A 25,819-nucleotide genomic window follows, 5' to 3' on the forward strand; every position below is an offset into this window, starting at 1 on the left:
GTCATCGATAGGGTAGGAGCTCGCCCCATCGGCTGTGATTTGGTGGATTTTATACTCCGCATGCATCTCGTATCGGTATTGGCAATCCTTTCTAAAGGATTTCATCGGAAGACCTGTACCTGTCCTGTTCTAAAATTTACCGGAAAATCATCGGACATCTCGTAAGTGTTAATCGAAGGAAAACATCGGAATTGACGCGCTTCCCTGTGCGTGCAAGAGCGCGTGTGCGTGTACGCGTGTGTATTACATGAAAGAAGAGCATAAATTGATTTTCGGGGAGAGTAACGCGTTTGTCAGGGCAGGAACGTGTTTCGCCTGATAATGCTATTATAAACGCGAAAGTGTCGAAAGTAGGTTCCGTTGCTTCATCTTGTCCAATTTTTGCTGCAAACTCGATTTAAAGAGAGCACTCGTACATCAATGGTAATTATTGTGTCTTTTTATTCGAACACGAGACACAAATTTAAATTTGTGCTTACATTGTTACATAAAATTCCATACTAAAGGACAATGGGACTTTAGGCCTGTAAGAAAACGTACGAAATCTGTATTGGACCTACCGAACTCAAATATGAAGATTAAAATTCTCCAAATCCTGGGGAAAGTTGTGAAAAAGCAGAGTTTTTTTATAGAAAAGCCTCGTCCTGTATCAGTTTCTAATGAATAAATGATAATTGCGATTTGTGAACAATATAATTGATTTTATATCCAGTATACGAGATGCTGGAATGAATAATGAAAAGAGTAAGAAATGGGCAAAGCATAGAACCATAAAAATTTGGAATTTCGGTAAAAATGTGCAGTCACAGTGTCTCTCCCTCCCCTTCTCTCTGTCTCTTTTCAAAACATCAAAAAACAATATAAAATCAATTATATTGTTCACAATTATTTATTCATTAGAAACTATTTGGTGCAGGACGAGACTTTTCTGTCATTAAAAACTATTTGGATCCCTTACATTCGTAATTGAGTAATTATAATGTTATATTTCACTTTTTTAATGACTTGTCTGTCGATGGCAGTTGGCTGTCAATTGGTAAAATCGATTTATGGTCAATTTGATAATTTCAGTATTTAAAATAGTACATGGCGTGTGTGGTTTTATTCATGTTGATCAGTGGAGATTTTATGCGTAAATGATGATTGAAATTTGTATTGTTGACCTCGAGGAATTTTTTGAGACTTTAAGGAAATGATGCTTTGATTTTAATATCGTGAACATTCAAGGTCCAGATCGCTACTTTTGGATAATTAATATAAAAACATGTCACGTATAATAGCACCGGTGTTTTGAAAGGGATATAAACATATCCGTGAGCATACAAATGTATCTATCACTGACAAACCTTATATCGGCCATTAGCGGTATATTAAAAATCTACGCACGTATTTATTCACAGATTAATATTTGTTCGGAAGCAGATAGCTCTCTGTCCAGTCTCTATTTCCAGAAGTAATTATTTTTGAATAGTAATTATTTATATGCAGCATCGCTAAATTTTACCTTTTTAATTTTACTGGACTTTTAGATACAGAAATTAAATGAAAGATCTGCGATTTCCACCAACAATATCACGTGATTGGTATTGTTACACATTTCAAGATGAAGCTGTCGATGCTGTCGCAACGTGGTCAGAGTCCTTCGAAATGGTACGGGTGCAGTCTGCATTTTTATTGACGAGACGAGAAACACCAGCAAACGCCGTCAGCCGCCCAGACGAATCGATAAAGCGGTGCGAGATATTGTGGAGGTGGAGAATTTCCAAAGTTTAATCACGGACAGGGCCGACGGGTTGTCGGCGATTTTTCTGGGGCATTAACCGACAGAGGTGATCAAGATGATCTGCTGGGTCCTCGTCGGAGCCTTTGCGGCCATTGTATCTCTTTATTGCCTTATTGAACTTCATTACTTCATGCGCATGTTCCTGACGGTCTTTCTTGCTCGTTTTTGTAAGAAAAGGGTGCACATCCTTGACGAGACCGCGGTCTATGGTGAGTTCTTTGGAAACATATATTATTAAAAACATAGGATGCTACTTATTCGATCAATAATTTCTAATCATGATCTCATGATCATGATCATGATGTCTCCAATACTAACGAAACATTAATGAAGGAGGCACTTTACTTCGAGAGATCATTACGTACGAGGTTTATGCGTTACGATATAATCCGAGAATCCTTATGATATGCCTGTTTATGTTCGTATTGCGTGAACCTTGACCTGCCATGTGCGGAATCAGCTGGTAGGTGGGATGCCCGTGTCGCAAACCCGGACGAGTATTGATTTGCGCACCATAATGCGCTTAAATGCCGTAAAATTTCAAGTGTTACCTCGAATCCGCAGATTTGTGTTTTCTGTATATTTTGCATCTGCATTATTTCCACAAAGAGATTGCTATATCCAACTGGTGAATGTAACGTTGCGAACCGATTACTTGTTCGTGATTATACAGATGCCCGATTAGTTACGCGTCCCTAATTCTTTTAACTCCACCCGAAGTTAAAATCAACATCTCTCGAAGTGATATCATCTTCCACGCATAATGCCATGTCTATAACAATTTCAGGCTTCAGACGATTAGATAAAAATTTCATTATTACTTTACTTGTGTCGACACGATATCGAGATATTAAATCTTTTTATTTTAAATTTGGCGAATCCACAATTCTTTTTCTCATACGACTTACACGATACTATCAAGTGTTCAAGCAATGTCAGATATATTTGATGGACTTATGTAATGCATGTTATGTTATATTTCTTTTTGTTTTTTTTTTAAATCAGAATAAATTAATTCATAATTATCAAGACTGTATAATCAATGTGTGATATGTGCAGTGTGTTTGTACGTTGTTGTATCTTTATAGTATTTCATAATACATTAATTTTTGCAGGGATTTGCACTACCACCGACGTAGACGCCCTTTTGTATCACATGAATAATGCAAGGTATCTTCGTGAGCTCGATTTTGCGAGGGTCGATTTTTACGAGAGGACGAATCTATACAGAGAGGTTTGTGCCCAAGGATCAGGGGTCGTGCAAGGGGCTGCTACCATACGTTACAGACGATTCATCAAGCCGTTGACGATTTTTAAAATAACGTCTAAGGTAACGAGGAAAATGCATTTGTATACATCTAATAAATCTATGTACACACATGTACATGTATGTATTAACGACAAATTTAGATTTATTACAAAGATGATAAGTATAACAAAATATTAAAACATTAGTTGAACAATTTTATATATGTATTTTATATATATTATGTACCCAGATAGCAAAATGATACCAACATGCCCGCAGATTCCCAGTAAGCAAATTGATCGCAGACTGCGCGCAGATTGGTAGCAAATTTGATCAAAAACCCATACCAAAACCGTAGCCAGCCGTGTCCGCATTCAGCTTATGTTTTGGCGACAGAGTCTGCTGTCAGGCAATAGCAGCAGATTTGCAGCAAAAACCACACAGAGTCTGCGCTCATAACTTGGCAGCAGATTGGCGCCAGAAACCGAGCAGGATCTGCGCGCAAAACTTTCCAGATAACATTAAAAGACGTCTTATATTCTTATAACCCGGTAAAAAATTTTTTATATATAATCAGACAAAACTGGTTATACAAAATTATATATCATTTTTGTCCATATATAAATAGATATGCTTATATATAAATAGATATGATATATAATTTGTATATTATTAAAGATATGTAAGTAGTAAAATATATTATTTATTCTAATCTGAAGTACTGAATTTTTCGAACTTCAAATTGCTTGCGTGCGTGAACTACATGGACGTCCATGGGAGTTTCTGTGCCGCAAGCACAACAATTCTCCAAAAAATTAATATGCCAAGGCGTGATATATTAACTTTATTATATAACTGTCAGGCTAAATCTTAACGTCGAGTAAGAACTCGACATGTGCACCACATAGCGGTGCGGAGCGAAAACACATATTCCTAGTTTATATAGAATCATATACAATTATATATGAATGCATCTGAATCATAGTTGTGTTTATGTATATTTATACATGATACATAAGACTTATATATAATTATATATTAGACAAATACAGATCCATATATAATTATATATAAAACATTGTAACGTTATATATATAAGTATGCAAAGTGCGCATCTTATATGTAGCAGTTATTGCATTTATATATAAATATATATAACGTTCTATACTTTGTCATTTATAATTATATATTTTCTGCACAGATTATGTATAATCTTGTACAAGTATATTCAATTCTGCATGGATATACATGCAACATTTTTTACCGGTAAGACGTCTTCTAAAACTATCAGATTGAGAGCAGATTGATTTTAATCTTATATAAATTGTATAAATAACATTAATATTATTTAATTAATAAAATTAAATTAATGAAATATAAATTTTATCGAATTATGTAATTTTTTTTCCACATTCCTTCTTCAGAATAAAGAAAACTATTAATATAGCAATATACAATAATAGATCATATATAAAAACCATTTAAACAGCTGATTGGGTGCAACGTCTGCTCAGTGTTTGCTATCAATCTGCTCTCAAGTTTTGCGCGCAGACCCTGCTCGGTTTCTAACGCCAATCTGTTGCCAGGTATGAGCGCAGGCTTTGCGCGGTTTTTGCTGTAAATCTGTTTGTGTTGCTTGACAGCAGGCTCTGTCACACTTCTGGCAGCAATTTGACAACATAATTCCAGAAAACAGATCTTGCTTCAAATTTGTTGCCTTTCTGGTATCAAAATTTTGTAGCAAGCACTGCTCGAAATTTGTTTGCTCAGATTTTGCTATCTAGGTTGGTAACAAATTCGATCAGAATCCCAAACCAAAACCGTAGCCATCTGTGTTCGCATTAAGCTCGGGTTCTGCCGACAGAGCCTGCTGGACAGGTAATGTGAGCAGATTGGCAACAGAAATCGCGCAGAGTCTGTACACATAACCTGGTAGCAGATTGAGAGCAGAGCCTGCGCACATAACTTGAGAGCAGTTTGGCAGCAGAAATTGAGCAGATTCTGTACATAATCAGCTGTTAAAATGACCCCTAATCCATACTGCTATTTAAATTGCTATTTTTCTTTATTTTCAATGGGAAAGAAATGCAAAATTGAAAAGAAATACACAATAATAAGAATGAAATATATATCCAGTAAAAACAATGTGAGCAATATGGTTAAATTAAAGTACATTTGGCTTGATGTGTTTTTCTGACAGTTCGTTGCATAATCTCTCTCTTATTGTTAATTTATTCTAATTTGAAGTCCGAATTTTGCTTTCGAACTTCAGACTGCTTGCGGTGTGCGTGGACGTTGTCCATGGGAGCCTCTGTGCCGCAAGTACAAATATTTTCAGAAAAATTAATATTATCATGCCAAGGCGCGTATATTAACTTATAGAACTGTCAGGCTAAATCTTAACGTCGAGTAAGAACTCGACGTGTGCACCGCATAGCGGTGCGGAGCGAAACCGCATATTCCTATCCAGGGACGGATTAAAGTAAATTGCCGCTGTGGGTCTAATATTATTGCCGCGCCTTTAGTAACTCATGAAATTGTGTTTAAAGAAATAGTCTACCGCGGCCAAAAGTATAAAAATTACTTGTGAAAGATTCAGTAATGAGGAAACAAAGGAATCAATAATTAAAAGCATTCGTAAAATTGCATATTCATAATTCTTAAATGGATAATAAAAGATTTTATTATAGACACACATAACATATTTTTAATTAAATTTGAAATCTCTTTCGACGGGTCTTCTAGAGGCAAAATCAGAAATAATGTCATCGATGGTGCTAAGTGTCCTTCGATGCATAAAATTGTTCAGTTTTTCATTTGTCACGCGCTCAACGTTCGCTCACTACCGCGCTACATCGCCTATTGTTTTTTGACTCAAGATTGCAGATTTTAGAGCGGCGCGTGGCATGTCCGCCGCGATGGACAGTTTAGTACGACACGCCAGTTGCATCGCACAATTCATGCAGCGTGAATATCATAAAATGTCTTCGAGGAGAAACTTAAGATCTCGTGCAATCGCTTGCATTGCATTACATGCTTTCTTCAACACGGAAGAGAAAAAACTCAGAAGGAGAAGAAAAGTATGACATTTTATGATATCCACGCTGCATGAATTGTGCGATGCAACTGGCGTGTCGTACTAAACTGTCCATCGCGGCGGACATGCCACGCGCCGCTCTAAAATCTGCAATCTTGGAGCGGACGCTCCAAACCGATGGGTCTAGCGCGCGCGCTTGAAGGGTTCTTCTTTTTTGTATCACACTCCAGGAGTGCGCTCCAAGCGTGCGTTTCAGCGCGGCATTCCAGAGCGACGCTCCAAACCGACATATTGGAGTGGCTCTGGTAACAACGAACGAACAGTTTTGGCGCGCGTGCCTGGAGTGTACGCTCCAAAACTGTGGGAAAAACTGTTCGTGTAAATGCCGCTATTTTGCCGCCCCTCAAATTTTGCCGCTGTGGGTCCGGGCCCACTCTGACCCCCTTATGTTAATCCTATGCTGTTCCTATCTGTTTAAATTTGAATTGTGTCAAAAGCTGCAGATTCTGCTCGGTTTCTGCTGCCAATCTGCTCACATTGCCTGTCAGCAGACACTATTGCATTTCTGATAACAGTTTGATAACATCATCTGAAAGAGCAACTTCTGTATAAACTCTGTTGCCTTTCTGACATCAAAAATTTACTGCAGACACTGCTCAGAATTTGTTCGTGCAGGTTTGGCTATCTGGATACATATATTTGCTTTTGACATATTACTATATATTTTGTTATTTGATTCAGATTATTTATTGGGACGAAAAGAGTTTCTTCATGGAGCATCGATTCATCAGCATAAACGATGGTTTTATACGAGCCATCGCAATTTGTAGGCAGAGGCTCCTCAACTGTACTGCTGACTCTGTAATTACTGCACTGCTGAATCGCGGAGTGAAGCAAAGTGGAAGTATCGAGGCAGGTGTGATTCAGGTAAGAACAAATTACAAAAATTATATTTAATGATTATTTAAATTATATAAATCTCATTTTGCATTTCACTTTCTATAAATATGTTTCATTTCCAAAAGCGTGTGTTAATTAATGCCAATTGTGGTGGCACCTAATACACAGATATTAGCATGCACAAAATTGATGCTGTTAATTAATTAAATTAATTAAATTAAGTTAATTAAATTAAGTTAATTAAATAAAGTTTAGAGATTAGCGACGTAACGCATTTCAGGTACCTACCGTGCGGCCTCAGATGCCACCGGAAGTACGCCGGTGGGTTGAGAGCAACGAGATCTCTTCAGCGATATTGAGGCAAGAACCGATCACAGTGACGACGCAATGCTGACAAAAGGATGCGACGTCTAGCGACGTCACTGAGGCACCGACATACGCAACTACGACTGTGTAACAAGTGTCGCGGAAGAGAAAGAAAGATATTACTTTCGATTTCCATCTTTAATTATCCAGCTGATAGCCTGATCGAATACTGAATTAAGATCGATTAATCTTAGCGATTCTCGCTGCTTGAGCGATCGAGGCATTCATATTAATCGAAATTTTATGCGTAACAGCGCTAATTTCCGAAATAAATAATGGCGTATGGCCTCGAGGATAACTTACGGTAGCTTGATAGCTGAGAGAGAATAAGAATAATTAATGTAAGCGTGGAGAGAGAGAGAGAGAGAGAGAGAGAGAGAGAGAGATTCGCTTTTCTCCGTATCCAAGCGAATTAAAGCAAAACGGATACGGACGTTTAGATGGATTTTTCAACAGAGATTTTTAAAAGTGAGTTACGGGCTCAAAATTGTTTTGTGATCTTTATATTTTATTATTATACGATACTTTATTCATGCAAGCGTAACACATTAATGTAAGGCGTCAGATTAAAATTAAAATATCGAGGCAATAATTACGACTTGACAAGTTGCAGACTACTGAAAATTGAATTGTATAACGGTTTACCTGTAAAATATTTGTGCATTACATGATAAAGGAAAATAGAAGCGAAAGTAAACTTGTCATTGTGCCATTAGTTCATCATTCGATTGAATATTAGCATATTATATACATGTACAATATAATATACATATAGCAAGGTATGTGTAGAATATCTAATATGCTATTAGAGCCTATAATTAGATATCCCGCACTCTAATGTTACGCCTTCAAATTTTTGTACATAGCCGCGTCAATGGGATACGTACGGCAGGGAAGTAATAAATATTAATTTATTTATTATATGACAATGAGAACGCCTGTACTTAAATAGTGTAATAGGTGCCTTTATATACCGAAAAATATATATGTATATGTATATATATACATATATAGATCAAATTAAACATGTGTGCGGTTTCTGAGTTTTCAAGCCTTCCCGAATGAATCGTAATACGACTACTTGCAGTTTTATTTATTCTGACTGTAGACTGACATTTCATCGGATATGCACAGAATAACTGAGGTCTATAAGGTAAGGTCACTGATTTTAAGTAGAAGTAATAAGAGCGAAGTAGCACACTTTAATAACTTAAATAGTTAAATGTCTAAAAAAACATACGTAAAAATTAACAACGTTTTTTTATGTGAAATGAATCGAGGAAAATTTAAATGGATTATTTTAAATTGATTTTATACTTTAAAATTTAATATAAACAAAAATAATATATAAAATTTAGCACGCATAATGATGAATGTCTAGACCTATATAATTGTAAAAATTATATTTGATTGAGGTTTGCTCGTATCTGTCTTAAAATTCTAAATAAAAATGATTTATTATCTATAAAGTAGACAAGTTTCTATAGATAAAAATCTCAATTAGCATTTGAATCTAAAAAAAGAAATCTTTTGAAATAGTAACTCTTGTATATACATTAGAATACTTCTTTTCTTAAGTAAGCCAGTAAATCCTCCATAAAACTCTTTTCATAGTATTCTATTATAAATTTACATACGAGATATGTACAATTTGCTACAATTTCGAATTTGATTTTCGAACTGGGTGATAAATCCTCAAACGTAGCAGATCGTCGAAGCGTCTTTGCCAAGTGGCGCTGTTAGAACCGGTTTCTCAATGTCGGAGATCGCAAGCAGGTCGGTATCATTGACGGTTAGTCTTCTACCGGCTACGGTGTGGAGTGCTTCGAGTCTGTGTGTTTCTGCGCCGTTTGAAAAGAAGAGGCCTGGGGAAAGATAGGAAAAAATATCAGAAGCCAGTAAAAGCTAACCATGCTGTGTTCTTGCAGCGTGGCGATAATCGCCATCCTCTACTTTCTGTTCGATGTGAACTACTTCGTGAGAATAATCTTTACTGTCCTGTGGGGCAGACTCTTCGAGAAGAAGAAGAAGCTCTTTGACACGACCACAATTTACGGTAAATTCTCAGATTACAGCGGAAATACTGTATGTTGGATATTGTATGATGAATTCTTGTCGTGAATTTTTAATAAAATACCAAAGATTATATATAAAGAAAATGATATATTAAACATTTTCTTAGACACTAATAATATTTTTTAAATTAAATACAAGAAGTTATCATGCAAAATAAATTTGCAAAAATATTATTTATGAATTCTTCAGGAAACTATAATTTCATGAAATAAAATGCGTTATATTAGAGCAAGTATCTTGTGAGAAAACAATACCGAACACGTATTTCCTGTATTTAAAAATAGTCATAATTCACAATTATATATTCAAATATATAATCAGTTTGACGAATGTACACTTGTTTACGACGTTAGTGTAACATTTATGCACGTAGCACAAATTATGCTTACTGGTGTGATGCGCCGACGTACACAGCACATTTCCTCATACGAAGGAAATTTCCTTTTATACGAAAAATGTATTCTTTTCTTTTACAAAGAGTTTTAATAACTGAAACAGAGAATGCCTTATTATTATTACAACAAACTTGTATAATGCTTTAGTGTTGGAAAGAAATTATGGCAATCGTGGCAATAATATATGAAAATAGATAAGCATGATAACTAAATGAATGTGGATAAGAATAAATTGAAAATCAAATCCCTTCTTAGCTAAAAGCTGAAGTATTCAATACATACATATTACATTGTAATATGCAAAACACATGTGTGTGTTTTGCAGTATCAATAATGTACAATAAATGTACACATAAAACAGCTAACGCATTTATCTCGGTTTCAGGCATGTGCAGCACTCAGGATGTCGATCTGGTTCTGAAGCACATGAATAACGCAAGGTACTTGCGCGAGTTGGATTTTGCTCGTTTTCATTTCTACGACAGATCGGGTATTTACGCAGCGGTGGCAAAAAGAGGTGGAAGTGCTGTACAAGGTGCATCCACTATACGATATCGCCGAGCAATCCCCATTTTTACGCCGTACAGGGTCACCACGAAGGTACGTTCGATAGTTTTTGCATTGTTCTGTTTCCTACTTGCAATTAAATCGTTTGATATCTGCTCGATGAGAAAACAAATTCACATTTTCCTGCAGCTCATTTACTGGGAGGACAAACACTTCTACATAGAGCAGCAATTCATCAGCCTCTCGGATAACTTTATCCGTACCGTTGTATTGAGTAGACAGACTGTAACTGGTTTGAAAGTACCGGTGGACGAAGTAATTACCGAAATGGAACCGGAAGTCCGCAGACCGGAACCCACTCAAGAGCTCAAGTTGTGGCTGGATTCAATGGAAGAATCATCTCGAAATCTGAAGAAACAGAAATAAGAGAAGATTAATTTATTGAATACTGTTTAATTTAATTCTTACTTAATGGTGTATGTGATCTCTTCTTTATATTATTACGAATTATATTTATATTATTTTTTGTTTTGAAGATTTTTTGTTAGAATATTGTATTTAATGTATTTAAATTAGGGTATTGTAAAATGGCATTATTAAATAGATCAAAAATAAAATTTGATTTAATTTAAATTACCGTAAGACTCAATTCTGCAAGGATAAATTAAAGATTCCATTAAAGTCCGATATAAAAATGCACTTCCTCGATTGTTGTAATAAATTTACGTAATTATAAAAAGTTGTAACACAGTTAATTTATGTGGCTATAAAATATTTCGTATGATATGCATAGAAAGATTATTTCAAATTTAAATCATAAGGCCTACTATTTTATAATACTGATAAAGCAGCAGTGTCATGATGACGTAACTACTTACAATTTATAATTAGTGCTTTAAATAGTCCCGACAAATCATCAACATTTTACGCTTACTGTGCTCATTGCCTCGGAGTTTTACTTTAATTAAACATATTGCGTGTAATTCGTCGTATCGCTCTGCATCAGAAGGCAACTCAGCGCAACCGTCAGATGGCGATCCAGGTACTCGGAGGAACGGAGAACGGATGTTTCTGCGGGCCGGCATCGCGCAGTCGATCCGCGAACTCGAAAGCTGCCGCGAAGCGAAGCGAGGCGACCTTTGACTGTGTTTTCGATGAACCTTCGTGAACTGTTCGGCGACGAAGAGCTCGCGACGGCTCTCCGCAGGGTGTAACGTGGATGACCCTCTTCATTCTATTTGTGAGTGATCAGTGCGCTATTTATCCTGGAAACCTGCTCTCTTTTTCCGGAATATTCGGCACATCCGTCTAACACGTTTGACGTTCAGCCTTTCGCTCATTAAATGCGCGTTTCCTGTAAATTAAACATTTAGCATTATATGCATGTAATAAAATAAAATTGTTTTATGTATAAATAAGAACAATTCATTCTATATGAAACGAACAATTAATGTTGAAGTGACATATCGAGGTAGGATTGTAAGAAATATCGGATTCGATTAAAAATTGGTGACAAACGCGCGCAAAGACAAATGATGTTCAAAAATTTCTAGTAAAATACTTTCTAGTAAACTACTTGCGTAATTGCCGCGATGTTCGGTCGCTGAACTTTTATTATCTGGATAATTTCTTGCGTTGCTATCTTGCAGATATAATCTATCACGTCGTGTGTAGACGGCAGCATGATTTGTATACCGACCGGCGAAACGGTGTTATTAAATGTTCTGCTAATTCAGCACGAGGAAACGCACGTATTTCTGCTTACAAGTATAATCTGGCTACGGTCGGCGTTGCGTTCAGGAACGAGTAAACGATAACTGCACGGCACGTAAATGCACGCATATGGCTAAAATTACGCGATTACATCACAAAGAAGCTTGCATAGATCAAACATTGTTTCATTAGTATTACTTACGCTATCGATTGTACTGACGTGATTATCTACACTTGGAAGTAGCAGAATTACAAAAACGCGTAAGTCTTATTTAAATTTTTTAATTTTTATAAAATTAAAGAGATGATATATGTACACCAAAATCAATAGATCCTATTTTTTTTATTGCTTTTTTTATTATGAATTTTTCGGTCATTTTATATTAATCTTGTCCAAATGAAAATTTTTTAAGTGCTTATTTTTTTAATTAATTAAAAATTTGATTTTTTTCCATAATATTTTCAGATATTATTGTCTTAAGTAATTTTTGGTAATTCTACATGGATACAAGGATTTATCTATGTTTTCTTTAAGGGCAAAGCTATTAGATTAAAACTGCTTTGAAACGTTGCTTTTGAAGATTGCATTTTAGAATACGATCCTTCTCTGGAATCGCTTCACCACGTTAGAAAATCATTGTGTTATTCGCTCGGATTAATACATGTCGCATGTATCTCATGGCCTCATCAGCCTCGACGAGATGATTTAGACCTCGACGGAAAAGATTAATACGTTGCCAGTGAATTGTCGCGACCTGGCCATTACGCGAGTTTATTGACGTGTAGGCTCCTTTACAACGTTTTATAATACGGATAATTACGTATTAGACAATTCGCTTAATCGAGCGCGATGCTTCACGGTACATTGCAGCAACTAGACACCGTGTGTAGGATCACGGTTCTTCTTTCGAAGTAATAGAGAGAAAGCACGTATTGTCTTGTGATTTTCTCACTAGAAAATTGAAACGCAGCACCTCATCGATTTTTCCGAAGTAAAATTGCAAGCTTCTTTCTCGTGATGGGGACAGAAAACATATTGATAACGTCCGTGATTGTCCCGAATGTGTTAGGAAATCGATCGTGCGAACACGTCGCTCGTCGATTTCTCTTCCCATGCACCTTTTAGCAGAACAATGAATCGCTGCTTTCCTCAGCGAAGACATCGTGTACTGCCTTCATATATTACTTTCCCCACAAAATCGTGGGAAGTTGTGCATACGTTATACTAGCCCCTAATATTGTTGAATAGAAAAATTGTTCCCTTCGCAGCGCGTTAATGTCTGAAATTCTTTAAAACTGAGTCTGGCGGCGCATGAAATTGCGGCTGGTGCAATCGGAAACATCTCATTTTAACCCTTGAGAGAGCGTACCATACGACAGTGTGAGATAAGTGTGATTACCTTCGACACAATAACTACCTCCTGGAATTTAAATAATATTAACATTTTTTAAACGTTTAATCTCTTTAAAATAAATTTTGCCAATATTACGAGTATTATTCATAAACGATTCTTATTAATGCATTATTAAGCTTCAAAAGGAAACGAATATATTTTCTTCAGTTTGCATCTAGGACGATATTATTTTTGAGGAAGAGTTGAGAGATACAAACGTTCCGAAGACGACGCGAGAATCTCAATGACGGATTCATTGACCGAAAAAAATCTTTCTTAATGCCGCGATTAAGAAACTGATCACGTACACGTGAGAAGGGCCGAGAGGGATTAAACCGACTGGATCCGTGTATGCAAAGGGCTTTGACGGATACGCATGTCTTGACATATCGTCTTATGCTTAGCAATCAGTTTTACGATACGTAACTTATTCGTTGGCAATTTTCTTATATAATCATGACTCTTGTTCATGAATTTGACACCTAATTGCAAAGAAAATTGAAGATTATGTCGGAGTATTACCAGGGCTTTATGATAAGTACAGTACCGTACAGTACTCCTTTTTACGACGTGAGAGCTCTGTTTAGCGAGCTTGTTATACCTAATATTCTCGTTCTAATGCGACATAATTATGGCTTTTGTAGATCGCGGTCTCGACATATAACAACACGGCTTACGTAAGCGTCCCGTATAAAATTGACGAACGTGAACCTTTCTAACAATACAAATGTTTTTCAACTTTAAATACTATCTATAATCAGAGTTAATATATTTTTATGTTATATTATAGAATTTAGAATATTTTTAGTTACAGTATTTTTCGTTATATTTGGCGATTCGAAATACTTTCGTGGAGACAAAAGACAGCTCAGTAAAATTGTCAATTGTGAGGAAAAATAATTTTGCACTTATGAGCTGCCATGTATTCTGCACACGTTCGCGGCCACCGGGAGATTGATAACGAGACACGGCTTCTTTCCTCGATTACATCACGTGGGAAGCTGAGGATGTATAGGATGCATTAACACGCGTGTTTGGATGGCATGGTAAAAAGGAGAAAGAGACGGACCCCATATACGAAGAACCGGGCCGTGTTAACTTTTACATTTAGACACCGTACACACGTTTCACGCCGCGACGACGGCGACGAGTGGGGAGATCATAGATGATCGCAAATTGTCCGCAATTGACAGGAAGTCGAGACAGGGGGACCGCTTGTGCGTCCTTTCGCACTCTCCCCCTCTCGAGGCACGTTATTTTCACGCAACCTTCCATTTCGCGCCCGCAGAAATTGATCCCCGTCCTGATTAATCTCTTCATGCGTCATTTGTATTCGTGTTTCTTCAAAGAGATTATAATTATAGACTTTATCTAGAAATTTAAAGTATTCTTTAAGAATTTCATTCTGAAGGTTTCCAGAAATCTTAAGTCTTAAATCTTAAATCTTAAATCGCCGCCTTCAAATAAGATAACAATTAATTTTTGAAGCAGACGGTTTGCTCTCTTAAAATTTATCTCTAGGAACAAGCTTTCTTTTTATAGAAAATGAAAAAAAATAATAATAAAATGTTATAACGGTGGCATTTGATGCAGATACTGGTATTGCTGTAATAATGCGATTCACGATAAAAATAAAATCACTTTGACGCGTAAAAATATGCTAAAACAGCCTGATGGGAGAAAAACTTTCTTTCTTCTTCTTCTTCTAGCACTTTATTGCACACCCCATAAATGTCATCCTATACTTAACGCGATCGATCTTGAGCAAAACGCAACCGCCGCAAGATGAAACCGGCGAGCGTCTCTTTGCGAGCCTAATCAGCCGATATTTTTTCATCGAGTCTGCATCCCTTGTATTTCTCAAAGTTTAATCAGTCTTTTTCTGTCCGCTCAAACCTTCTTTCTCATTCGGTCGATTTGATCTTCGCCATCGCTGCTATTTAACAGGCTATCGTCCGCGACAAGTGACACGAATGTTACGACGCTGGGTGGAGTTCTGCGTTGTGAGAGAGCGTGCGTACCATCGCCTTGATAAGGCGAATCAATATTATTCACTTTTGATAAGGGGCCTCATTACTACAAGGAGGGAGAGAGCTCACGCAATGAACTGATAACAGATTTTCCGTTAATCGTGTCGCTCGTTCGAGACCGAGTGCCCCGTTTCTCTCTCCGAAGTGTACACGACGTGTACAACGAAATCACATTCTTGAGAAATCCTTCATTAATGTATGCGCGTTCGTGTGATTTACATTGCTAATAAAAGCGACACACTGTTACGGAGTTCGGATTGCCATCCGCCTTGCCTTTTGTCTTTCATGAGAACACGAGGAAGAGAGAGAGAGAGCTCTTAACAATTCAGTGAAATTATTCGCTCCACTAATTATGCTAATTACGGTATATCTCAAACGACCATGGCGATAACAATTCATGTACCAAGGCGTCATATCAACGTGAGACCTTAGCTGACGATATTCGCGAAACGCTGTGAAGGTAATCTTTTATTCAACATTCAACAATCGTGCATTGTTCGATCATTATTTGCATAATTATCACAATGATTTAAACACAGAAAAGTCACATCACGGTCCTCATCATTTAAATTTATACCGCATTTCTGTTCTCTTTCCACGATCTAGATGAAACTATTCAATCCGTCGCGTGCCTCGGTTACTTTTCATCGTATATATTTATTATTGCATTTTATTGTTCTCATACGCAGAACAATTATATGAACGTTTAAAGCGAAATCGAAATAAAAGTCGATATAAAAAAAATTATATGGCACATTCGATTTTTGCATGTAGTCCGCGGCTAAAGCGAAATTGAAAAATAGAGATACGACGATGTTGAAGGAAATTTAATCTGATCCTATAGCTTCGGAATCAGAAGAAAGCGGGACGTAGATTTACTGTGGGAATTAACTTGAGGTAGTCCGTGCTTGTATAACGTGCGCTGGTGTGGATTAAACTTTCTAGGAAAGCAATGCGTAGCAGAAGCGGAGGGTTTTTTCTATGGGATCGTTCGGCCGCGAGTGTTAGCCTTCACCCTCGCACCTCGACTCTCCCCGTGCATTCCGAGGCCTCGATTCCCCGGTAAAAGGTTAACGAAGAGCGGCGATCGCGAGGCGCAAAGGAGACGGCGCGGAAATCACGATAGAAAACGAAGCTCTCGACCCCTCTCGCAGTTGCTCGAGCGGCCTTGGATTAACGGCGTTTAATCTTGTTCCCCATGGCTGAATAGATTGCCCATGCGGGGAAAAGTGACGTTCGATGAGCGGTGCGCCACTTCTTCGTGCGTGTCAACGTAGATCGCGTCCCATCGCGATCTATGTGATCGCGATCGCGATCACGTGTAGGTGAACGGTTTCGCCGTTGCGGCTGTCCCGTTAGCGGACCTAGAAGGCCCGGAGGAGAGCGGAGCCAATCGTATCGGTTCCCTCCTGGACATATCGGGACGGATTCTCGTCCGTCCGTTGCAGATTGTCCGGTCGGATCGATCGACGGCCGGTCAGCCGGGACGATCCTGTGGATCTTCCTCGAGCGCCGGTGCGTTCGAGCAGAATCCTCGCTTCGCGCTCGCGTAAGTCGCACGTCGATCTTCTTGTTCTCCGCTTCTCTCGTCTCTCCTTTCCCACCACCCGTTCCTCTTCATTCCTCTCTCTCTCTCTCTCTCTCTCTCTCTCTTGACGGCGGCTTCTTCCCCTTCCTCCTCTCTTCCCACGACCTATCCTCCTCGGTTTGCTCCTCGAACGGTAGACGTAGTATTTCCTGGTGATCCGTGATGCGCGCCACGAGACTCTCGCGCTGATGCGCACGGTGGGTCCCTTATCAGTGATAATTATCGTAAGAGTTAATTGCCGGTACAGAGAGACGGTAACTTCTTTCGCACACTCGCGCATGATCGAAGGCGAGAGTTACTTCATTGACTCGGAGTGACTAGTATTCGTGTGTTCTGAGTTAAAACAGATCCATTAACCTTGAGCGCGCGTTGCTGTTTCGTATCTGTAAGGAGATTGACGGCGCCTTCGCGAATGGATGTAGCCTTCTGTAGCTGCATGATGTAGCCTTCCTTTTTCGATTTGCACAGAAAGATCATGCTAGTATATCTGCGTTTTTAGGAAGCAGTCTCTTCGGAGTGAGAATCTGATGAAGGAAGAAGGAGTCATGGGCCGCACGGGATACACGTGCATCAGGCACGTCTTCTGTTCCCTCAACGTTCTAATATGGGTAAGTAAAGAGAAATATCCTGTAATTATTATTTTTTATTTTGCTACCTTTTAATTGTAAGCCGCAGAGATATAAATTTTTGAGTAACGATAAGAATGTGTGGGTGTATAAATTTCAATCGAAAATAGCTGAAATGGAATCGCGACTGAAAGGATCTTATAATTATTTCGAAGTTAATTAAAATTTACTTTTATTTTTTATGCCATTTGCGAACAGCTATTTGCGAACTTGAGCTATATTTAATCGTCTCGTTCGCGCTGAAAGAACACGTGCGAGAACTCGGTAAACTCGAATGAGGTATTCCGCTAATGAACGCGTGCAATTCGTAAATTACTGTGCCAGTGCGACTTCAATTGGTCAGGAATGGCAGAAATGAGACAATGACTAGCGGCGAACAGTGTTGACGGCCCACACGGGTCGGCGATTAAATCGACGCGCTTTTGTAATTCGCGCTGCATTCCGCCGCATTCTCTATTCCCCCGACTTTATTATTCCACTTGAAATCGTCCGTCCGCGGTGTCCGTATCGCGATGAAAGCCTTAAATAGGGCGTTGAACCGTGCTCTATGAGCTATGAACTTACGGTACCTAAGTCGACGATAAAGCATCGCACTGCTCGTTGTACGTACATTGAAACTGGTACACATGTGTCCTCACCGCGTTTCACCGCTGTTATACGTGTCACCTGTTGCATTCTGTTACGCTTTGATACTAATTGCTTCTCACAATGCGAGTTTTTTGTGATAACACGTGCCTGCGCGTATTCAGGACGGCAAGACGTTATCGAGCAAATATATATTGGTATTAACGATGATTCTTCAATTGCAAAGCGATGTGGATGAGCGGAGTAATTGCAAGATAACAGTAAAATATACTACAGATTATGTAATGTGCCGTTGACCGTTGCAAAAAGTTATCCCGCCGTACATTCGCGCATGCATCATTGACGGTAATTAGAAAGTACGGACGCACTTTTGTACAATTAACCATTGAGGTCGCGTAACAGTGCATTAATTTCTTAATCACGCCACGCGTCACAGTCGCAATTTATAAATTGCCGCTACGGTTTTTCAAGATACCGCACAAACGATCTGCGAATTCTGTCGATGGTGCATACTCGTGCGCGCACGCACGCACGTGCGAATTAAATACGTTCGCTCCCTTCGTACACGCGTGCACAAGGCCGGATTCGATATCGAGGGGATGTCCCAATTGCATGTCGGACGTATCGCAATTTACGGGACTCGGATGAATTAACCGAGAGGTCAACATTCACCTGGTCGCTCGAGCGACTTCCTGGCGATAGTAGCGGATTATCCACTGGTTTGCCTAGAAATTCTGTGCTCTTTCGAACATGAGCCCCGAGTCTCTCTGGTTGCGAATAACTTAACAGGTGAACGACAAACCGATCCTCCGTTACATGAATATCCGGTGACCGAGTTGGCGTCATTCGAGATTTAACTTCGCCTCGTCGGAACGAGAGTAACAAATGCGCTCCCATTTACAGCTATTGGTACAAATGTGTTAAAAAATGCCAGCAATCTTGTTGGTTGTTCTCCAAGTCTCTCATCTTTTCTGTCGACGCATCGATGATGGATCCAGTAAATTTCGCGCAGCTGTCATCGGCAACTACCAGTTTTCCTTTCACGTTGACGAGTCGAAAAGTCGCGGAGTGCTTTCTAATTTACGACCCACTTTCCATTCCCGGTTTTGTTTAAACGCTGCATAATCACGAGAGTCTCGTGCCGAGCGTGCATTGTCGGACACAGTCGAATGGAAATAACGCGACATTGACCCAGTGAACTCGCGTGCTGAGAGTAGCGTGCGATAAGAATCGCCACATGCTTTTAATCATAATATATAATTTTGCAGATCTCTCTCTGAGCACACGTATATATATACATACACAAGACACAGCGTGAACTATCATTAACATTAACGCGAGTTCACTGGTGTATGTAAATACCTGTATTAATTCTTTTCATTACTGTTCCTTTTAGATGATTAAGTTTCACTTTTTGAATTTTACATGAATATTTTATATGAATATTTGAATGAAAAAGACATTTAATAGTTTCGCCGAGCACCCGGTATATAAGTACTTATGTAGCATTACAATGTATCTCTCTAGGCGCGTGCATTTTGTACCTCGACCTGGATGGAGTCAGCGAGTACGTCCATCAGGCGTTTATGACGCGCGGAGCAACTGACACGCATAATTTTTTTTACAGTTATGCGCTTGCGGAATTTTGGGTGCGGGCCTTTGGCTGCGATTGGCTTATTCCGGATACGCGACCTTGGTGCCGCAGTACAGTTTCGCATCAGCGGACTCGTTGCTGCTCGCTGCGGGATGCGTAACGTTCGTCATCGCTTTCTTCGGATGCTGCGGCGCGTGGTTCCAGTCTAGGTGCATGCTGATTACGGTTAGTACAGTGTGCTGCGATCGTAAAACGTGTGTGTTCTAAAAGAAAAAACAAATAATTTTGTACTACATGCGCAGCACGCCGATAAAGATTAAACCGACCGACCTGACTACCTTGGATATTCCTATCGCCAACTGAATACAAATTTTCTTCCTGTTGAATAATTTAATACGAAAACGTTCTAATTTTCTTTTTCAATGTTGCTATATTTCCTTATCGCGTTTTGTAATTTTCAGTATTTCAGTCTGGTGATCCTCATGTTCCTCGCCGAATTTATGCTGGGCACTCTGGCGTTTGCGTTCAGAGAGAACCTCGCGAGAAGCATGAGGGAGGAATTGTTGTACGGCATCGAGAAGCATTACAATATCACCAGGGAGCCGGGAACCCTCTCCACTATGTGGGACCACATACACACGGAGGTTGGCATGCTCTTAGTAACATTATTTATTCAGAAGATTAATAGAATACAAAGTTATATACATATATATAACACATATGTAGAATATATGTAATACAAAATCAGTTTATCTACCAATTTCCTCAACATGCTTTATTAATAATAAAAGTACAACTTAAAAGTTAAGGAAGTTTGTAAGTTTCTGATAACGAGAGTCAATAAGCGGACATGCAAGTTGGCTGTTTTTGGTAGGGTTTTAATGCGAGACGTGTGCTTCCAGTTTCATTGCTGTGGCGTTCGCGATTACACGGATTGGTTCCAAATCGAGGCATGGCCCCAGGAGGATCGGGTGCCGGATTCCTGTTGCATGCAACGAGAACGATACTGCGGTCGTTTAGATCCGGAAGGTCGCAATAAGGAGCTCTGGTACAAGGAGGGCTGCGCGTCCGCCATCCAGATGTGGCTGGTCACTCGGTTGCACGTGGTAGGCACGGTGGGCCTCGTAGTCGGCTTCCTTCAGTTATTTGGCTTGGTGGCCAGCATGATCCTCTTCTGCACGGTCAGACACAAGCGATCATCCCACACGTACAAGAGTTACGACACCACCAATACCTAGAACTTCCGGTCGATCTTAGACGAAACCACTGTCTAAGATCGATGATGCTGATCCACCTCGCGAGTCTCTGATCCCCGTTGCATGCGGTGGGACCCGAATCATTGCGGAATTGTCGGAATTAGTCTCTCTTTGAGGACTTTCGTGGAGGATCCTACCGATTTTCATCGCGTCGAATTCACACATGTATATGACGATGCGCGAGAAGGAATTTTTTGTCGGGAAAAAGACAAGAAAGGAGCGCGACAATTGGACCGTCGTATTGGTGATTATTGAACGTTATACTCACTTTATAAATACATTTACGTATCGTCTGTTACAAGGCGCCTTAAAGTAGACGAAAACATACTGACACTGCAATTGACCAAAAAGTTGCCGCTATGTACCAAAAATTATAATAGATGATATTCTTCGATGGATTTGTAGAGTCTCCTTCTTAGTCTGTGTGGATCCTGTTAGTATCTCTTGCAATTTCCAGTGATCAATATCGTGTTCTTTCCAATGACTGTTCTACTTTATTGGTTGATAATTATTTATGTCCTTCATTATTTATCTCCTTAATTTTCTCAAACGCATAAGCAATGTATGTACGATTTATGGATCCTTTAGACCAATATTTATGGATAGTTGTGTATGCAGAATCTGGCAGCAAAAAAGTTCATGTGTCTATAAGAATAATTTATTTAATGAAAAGAATCATAATTCTAGATCATTAAATTGCGATTCTCTAACGGAACGAATTTGCCCTACTTTCTTGTAATAATGGAGATGTCCATAATCGTATATTCAACGTCAATTTATCGAGAAACTATCAATTTCGACTTTACAATAAGTAACGTTATTAATTAAGTGACGTACGTCGCGTACGGTTCTCGACGTTCATAATTGATTAGATAGAGTGCATGATTACGATCACTTAGCCAAATACTCAGTAGAGATATTATAGATCATCAAATTATCTTCTCAATAATAATAAGCATAAATAATTCCTTAAAATTTTGTATCCAGTATAGTACGAATAGATAAAAATATAAATTTAGTAAGATAAAGTAAATCGTTATTGTACGTTATCCGATACTTGATACTGATGAAGCAATCGATTGTACATGACAGGATGATATTAAAGATTGTACAATGCGAAAACGAAATGAGACGCTAGTGATGTATTAGATATAGAGGGAGAATAAATTATTATTAATAATAAATATGTAATATATTTATATGATAACTGGACTATTTTATCTTTCTTCCTTTTTATTTCTCTATTGTGTATTTAACTTTAAAGAATTAATTATAATATTATATATATGTATGTTATAATATATAATATAATAGAATAAATATAGGTTACCCTCTTACAACGCGGTAGATACGTTCGTAAAAAGGCCACGTAAAAAAGGCCAAAATTTTTTTCAGTTAATCAGATTGGACTATAGAAAAAATTACAAACAATCTTATTGTGTGTATCCTGAATTAATAAGTTAAATTGTTAATTGATATAAAACATATGTATCGCTCTGTTAACTCATAGCTCACTCAATTATGTTTAAGAACTACTTCGACGCTTCCTCTCGTTATATTCAGTTTTAAAACAATTTAAAATGATCGAGATAAATGCCGATCGCGCCGCGTGGTGAGACGTATGTGTGTATATTTTATAGCATGATTTGCCACAAAATATAAATTGCATTGTAGAAGTACCGCATTGTAGGAGAATTTCCACATTTTTTGAATCGCGATGTAGCGAAACCGCATTGCAGAAGTACCGCGTTATAAGAGGGTTACCTGTAATGACAAATATAGAGATCTTTTTAATGAAATACATACCGGATTTTGATAACTATTTTTATTGTATCAGCTTAAATCAAGCCAAGAAACATCATGATTATTGTAATTATGTCGTTTATTATCGGGCTCACCTGCACATATATAAAGTTTTATTATATGCTGATACTCCACAATTTAGAAATAATGTTAAATTTCGACGTTAAAATTCATAAAGACGGAGGAATAAAATTTAGTTGCAAATAAAAAATGTAATGTTGCTCTTACCAGGCCTCCGAAAGTGTGTAGTATAATGCGCATCATCATATTAACTCCTCTAAAGAGTGTAAATAATATTTCCTGGATTGTAACTCCTTGTGTTCTTATTATTGGTCGAATAATATCAAGTATTGGTTTAATAAAAGGATATATTATCTCTAGTATTGGTTTAAAAAACTGAAATATTGTCATTAGCATTATCATTATTGGTCTAAGAAGATCAGATATTATCGTTGATATGAGATCATTGTGGTGGAATCGTCCTAATGTAGCCGCTGTGTCTTCAGGAGTTGGAGGCTCTGTCGTCTGTGGAAAATATCAATACGTATGGTTGAGAACATGTAAAGAGAAAAAGAAAACTGTATGTACAGAACAGAATGCAATCAAGAAATGATATGTAAAATAATTCACACCGATCGATGAGTCAGTACATGGCTGCCAACTGTATAGAATATTCTTATTCGCATAAAAAAGTAAAAAAAGTGGAAATATTAGGCTGGGGAGAAAGTAATCGCGGATAGATAGCAATACAGCGTACTGTAATGATTTTTGTCATCAACTTTTGTTTTGTTTTTTTGAGATTATCTATCCTACATTAAAATTACAGTAAGACAAGCCATCACATCTGTCATATGTAGTATATGTTTATTTCGATTCGACAAGATAAAGTACATATTCGCCACTGTCTGCTTGAGTTTTTCAATTTGAAAAAAACGCTGCTGAAATCAGCTAATTGATATATGAGGCCTATGAGAGAATACTGATATACATGAGAGATGATTTAGACGCTTCAGAAGTGGAAATTTTGACCTCGAGAATAAATAAATCGTGGCTTGGACGTCTAGTAAAAATGGAAATTTGGAGGCGTTATTGATCAAAGAAGATCTGGCATAATCAATACGTGAGCTTGCAAAACAGCTTGTAGATCATAAGAGTATTATAACTCGTTTGCAAGCACTGGGCAAAGTGAATAAGGAAGAAAAGTGGGTGCCATGTGTTGTTCGAGCAATTTTTGACCGATATAATCTTTTTATCTAATCTATTTTTCGTCACTTTGCCGCCACAAGAAAATAGTTTTTTAAGCTGTATTGTTATACAGGGTTGAAAAGTGGATTTATTTCGACAATCCCAATCGCAAACGATCGTGGGTAGACACAGGCCAAGCCGTTTCTCAGACACCGAGACGCAACATCTACGGTCATAAGATGCTTCTCTATGTCTGGTGGAATGAGAAGGCTGTCATCTATTATGAGCTCTTGCCGTTACGTCAAACAGTCACTGAGATCTATAGTCAACAACTTAGACGTTTGAACTCGACATTGCTCGAAAAATGGCCATTATTTGCTTCAAACTGACTTAAGGCCATCTTTCTGCATGACAATGCCCGATTTCATACCGCTGCAGTCGTGAACACCTCATAGACTTAGGCTGGGAAGTCCTCCCGCACCTTGTCTACTCACCAGATCTTGCGCCTTCAGTCTTATTTTGATCGATGTAGGATGGTTTAAAAGACGAAAAATATTTTTGAAATACGGCCAAAGTCGAAAAATGGATTGATACATTCTTTGCAACCAAAGAGCAGGCCTTTCATCGACGCGGGGTCCAATTTCTGTCTGAAAGATGACAGAAAGTAATAGATTCGAACGGCAATTATTTTAATTGAAAAAGATGTAACCATTTTCTCTTAGTGCATATTTTTCATGAAAAAAATCCGGACTACTTTCTCCCCTAATATTTGTTGAGATTAAATTCACTTTATCAAGATTTTCCAAATGCGAAAAGTTATCTGCATCAGACATATGTGCAATGCATTGAAACTGGAAGTATAATCATTACAAGCGCGCATAGCTGCTTTTAGTATTAATGACGATTAAAAGAACTTGAGGTCTTAATAAATAATTACTTGCATAAAAAGAAAAGATATATACAGTTATTCGCTTACTCACATCGGCCACTAAAGTAATAATTTTCATTTATTTAGTTTGGACGCGGCGACGATTATTTTATTACATACTTATCTCAGACGTGTGTAACGCGATGATTATTATATGTAAACTTTTAAAAAATGCTAATCCTAGTTCGCTTGACGATACGCTTACCTGCCTCTTGCTTCGAGCGCGTGCTAGGGCGGTGCCCACGAAAAGCAGAATTAACAGCAGATGCACACGCATTTGGAATTGCTATTGAAGTACTGATATAGAATTTATACTCTTATCCTGATAAGGACGAGATCGTTATATTTGCGTTTACGATGCTACAAAATGTTTGACTAACGCGAAAGTCGACAGAATAGTGACCAATTGGCGGGGAGCTACACCAAGTATGTACTTCTTTTACAGAGGAAGTATTTATTTATTTTCTGCCTATCTGATAGTGGACAACCTGCATATCGCTGGCATGCCTATTTGCGCAATAATGCGCAATTTTGTACGACCTCGGTGACGCTGGAACTGTGAATATCGACGTGAGTCAACGATAATAATATCGGTCAAATGGTTCAAAAATGTTATCAGAACTTATAATTATGCATGTCTTACTTGTTACGACATTTAACAGTTACGTAGTTCACGAACAAACTAATAAGAATGTGCACCAAAAATTAAGGAACTTTTTATACAACATTTTAAAAGTAACAATTACGACATGGAAAACTCCTCGCAATTTTTGTTACTTGTTTGTATGTTATTTTAGTTATTTG

General features: G+C 38.1%; 4 protein-coding genes and 1 long non-coding RNA gene across 13 annotated transcripts; 3 read left to right on the forward strand and 2 right to left on the reverse strand.

Moving 5' to 3' along the window:
- Window positions 1-3: 3 nt before the first annotated feature.
- On the forward strand, window positions 4-8,266 carry LOC105283558 (protein THEM6). Of its 5 annotated transcripts, none has more exons than XM_011346396.3 (7): window positions 7-161; window positions 1,228-1,327; window positions 1,401-1,453; window positions 1,530-1,992; window positions 2,899-3,113; window positions 6,811-6,996; window positions 7,250-8,266. In XM_011346396.3, exons 4-7 carry the CDS (start codon window positions 1,839-1,841, stop codon window positions 7,361-7,363), a joined length of 669 nt encoding a protein of 222 aa, XP_011344698.1. In that variant the 5' UTR covers window positions 7-161; window positions 1,228-1,327; window positions 1,401-1,453; window positions 1,530-1,838; the 3' UTR covers window positions 7,364-8,266. The 5 variants fall into 5 exon arrangements, with proteins under 5 accessions (XP_011344697.1, XP_011344698.1, XP_019888618.1 ...); XM_020033059.2 differs by having other exon boundaries at window positions 1,228-1,313; XM_011346394.3 differs by lacking the exon at window positions 1,228-1,327.
- On the reverse strand, window positions 8,050-10,185 carry LOC105283557. The gene is made up of 2 exons (XR_894701.3): window positions 9,801-10,185; window positions 8,050-9,200 (listed from the first exon to the last, which is right to left on the reverse strand). It is a non-coding gene; the product is annotated as an uncharacterized LOC105283557 (long non-coding RNA).
- LOC105283556 (protein THEM6) lies at window positions 9,117-10,942 on the forward strand. The gene is made up of 3 exons (XM_011346393.3): window positions 9,117-9,391; window positions 10,192-10,406; window positions 10,503-10,942. The coding sequence occupies exons 1-3, from the start codon at window positions 9,247-9,249 to the stop codon at window positions 10,737-10,739; spliced, it is 597 nt and encodes a 198-aa protein (XP_011344695.1). The 5' UTR covers window positions 9,117-9,246; the 3' UTR covers window positions 10,740-10,942.
- A 440-nt stretch (window positions 10,943-11,382) lies between these two features.
- On the forward strand, window positions 11,383-22,300 carry LOC105283563 (tetraspanin-9). Of its 3 annotated transcripts, none has more exons than XM_011346406.3 (5): window positions 11,383-11,553; window positions 17,538-17,646; window positions 19,877-20,068; window positions 20,305-20,487; window positions 20,746-22,300. In XM_011346406.3, exons 2-5 carry the CDS (start codon window positions 17,566-17,568, stop codon window positions 21,079-21,081), a joined length of 792 nt encoding a protein of 263 aa, XP_011344708.1. In that variant the 5' UTR covers window positions 11,383-11,553; window positions 17,538-17,565; the 3' UTR covers window positions 21,082-22,300. The 3 variants fall into 3 exon arrangements, with proteins under 3 accessions (XP_011344708.1, XP_011344709.1, XP_011344710.1); XM_011346407.3 differs by lacking the exon at window positions 11,383-11,553 and adding an exon at window positions 16,981-16,999; XM_011346408.3 differs by lacking the exon at window positions 11,383-11,553 and adding an exon at window positions 17,217-17,235.
- LOC109611257 lies at window positions 21,332-25,735 on the reverse strand. Of its 3 annotated transcripts, XM_020033060.2 has the most exons (5): window positions 25,221-25,735; window positions 24,582-24,734; window positions 23,131-23,427; window positions 22,906-22,997; window positions 21,332-21,720 (listed from the first exon to the last, which is right to left on the reverse strand). In XM_020033060.2, the coding sequence occupies exons 1-4, from the start codon at window positions 25,290-25,292 to the stop codon at window positions 22,938-22,940; spliced, it is 582 nt and encodes a 193-aa protein (XP_019888619.1). In that variant the 5' UTR covers window positions 25,293-25,735; the 3' UTR covers window positions 21,332-21,720; window positions 22,906-22,937. The 3 variants fall into 3 exon arrangements, 2 of the variants coding, with proteins under 2 accessions (XP_019888619.1, XP_019888620.1); XR_002193595.2 differs by having other exon boundaries at window positions 22,906-23,427; XM_020033061.2 differs by lacking the exon at window positions 22,906-22,997 and having other exon boundaries at window positions 21,332-22,863.
- Between the last annotated feature and the right edge of the window lie 84 nt (window positions 25,736-25,819).

The sequence above is a fragment of the Ooceraea biroi genome, chromosome 4 (assembly GCF_003672135.1).
Source record: "Ooceraea biroi isolate clonal line C1 chromosome 4, Obir_v5.4, whole genome shotgun sequence".
In the NCBI taxonomy this organism is placed as follows: Eukaryota; Metazoa; Arthropoda; class Insecta; order Hymenoptera; family Formicidae; genus Ooceraea; species Ooceraea biroi.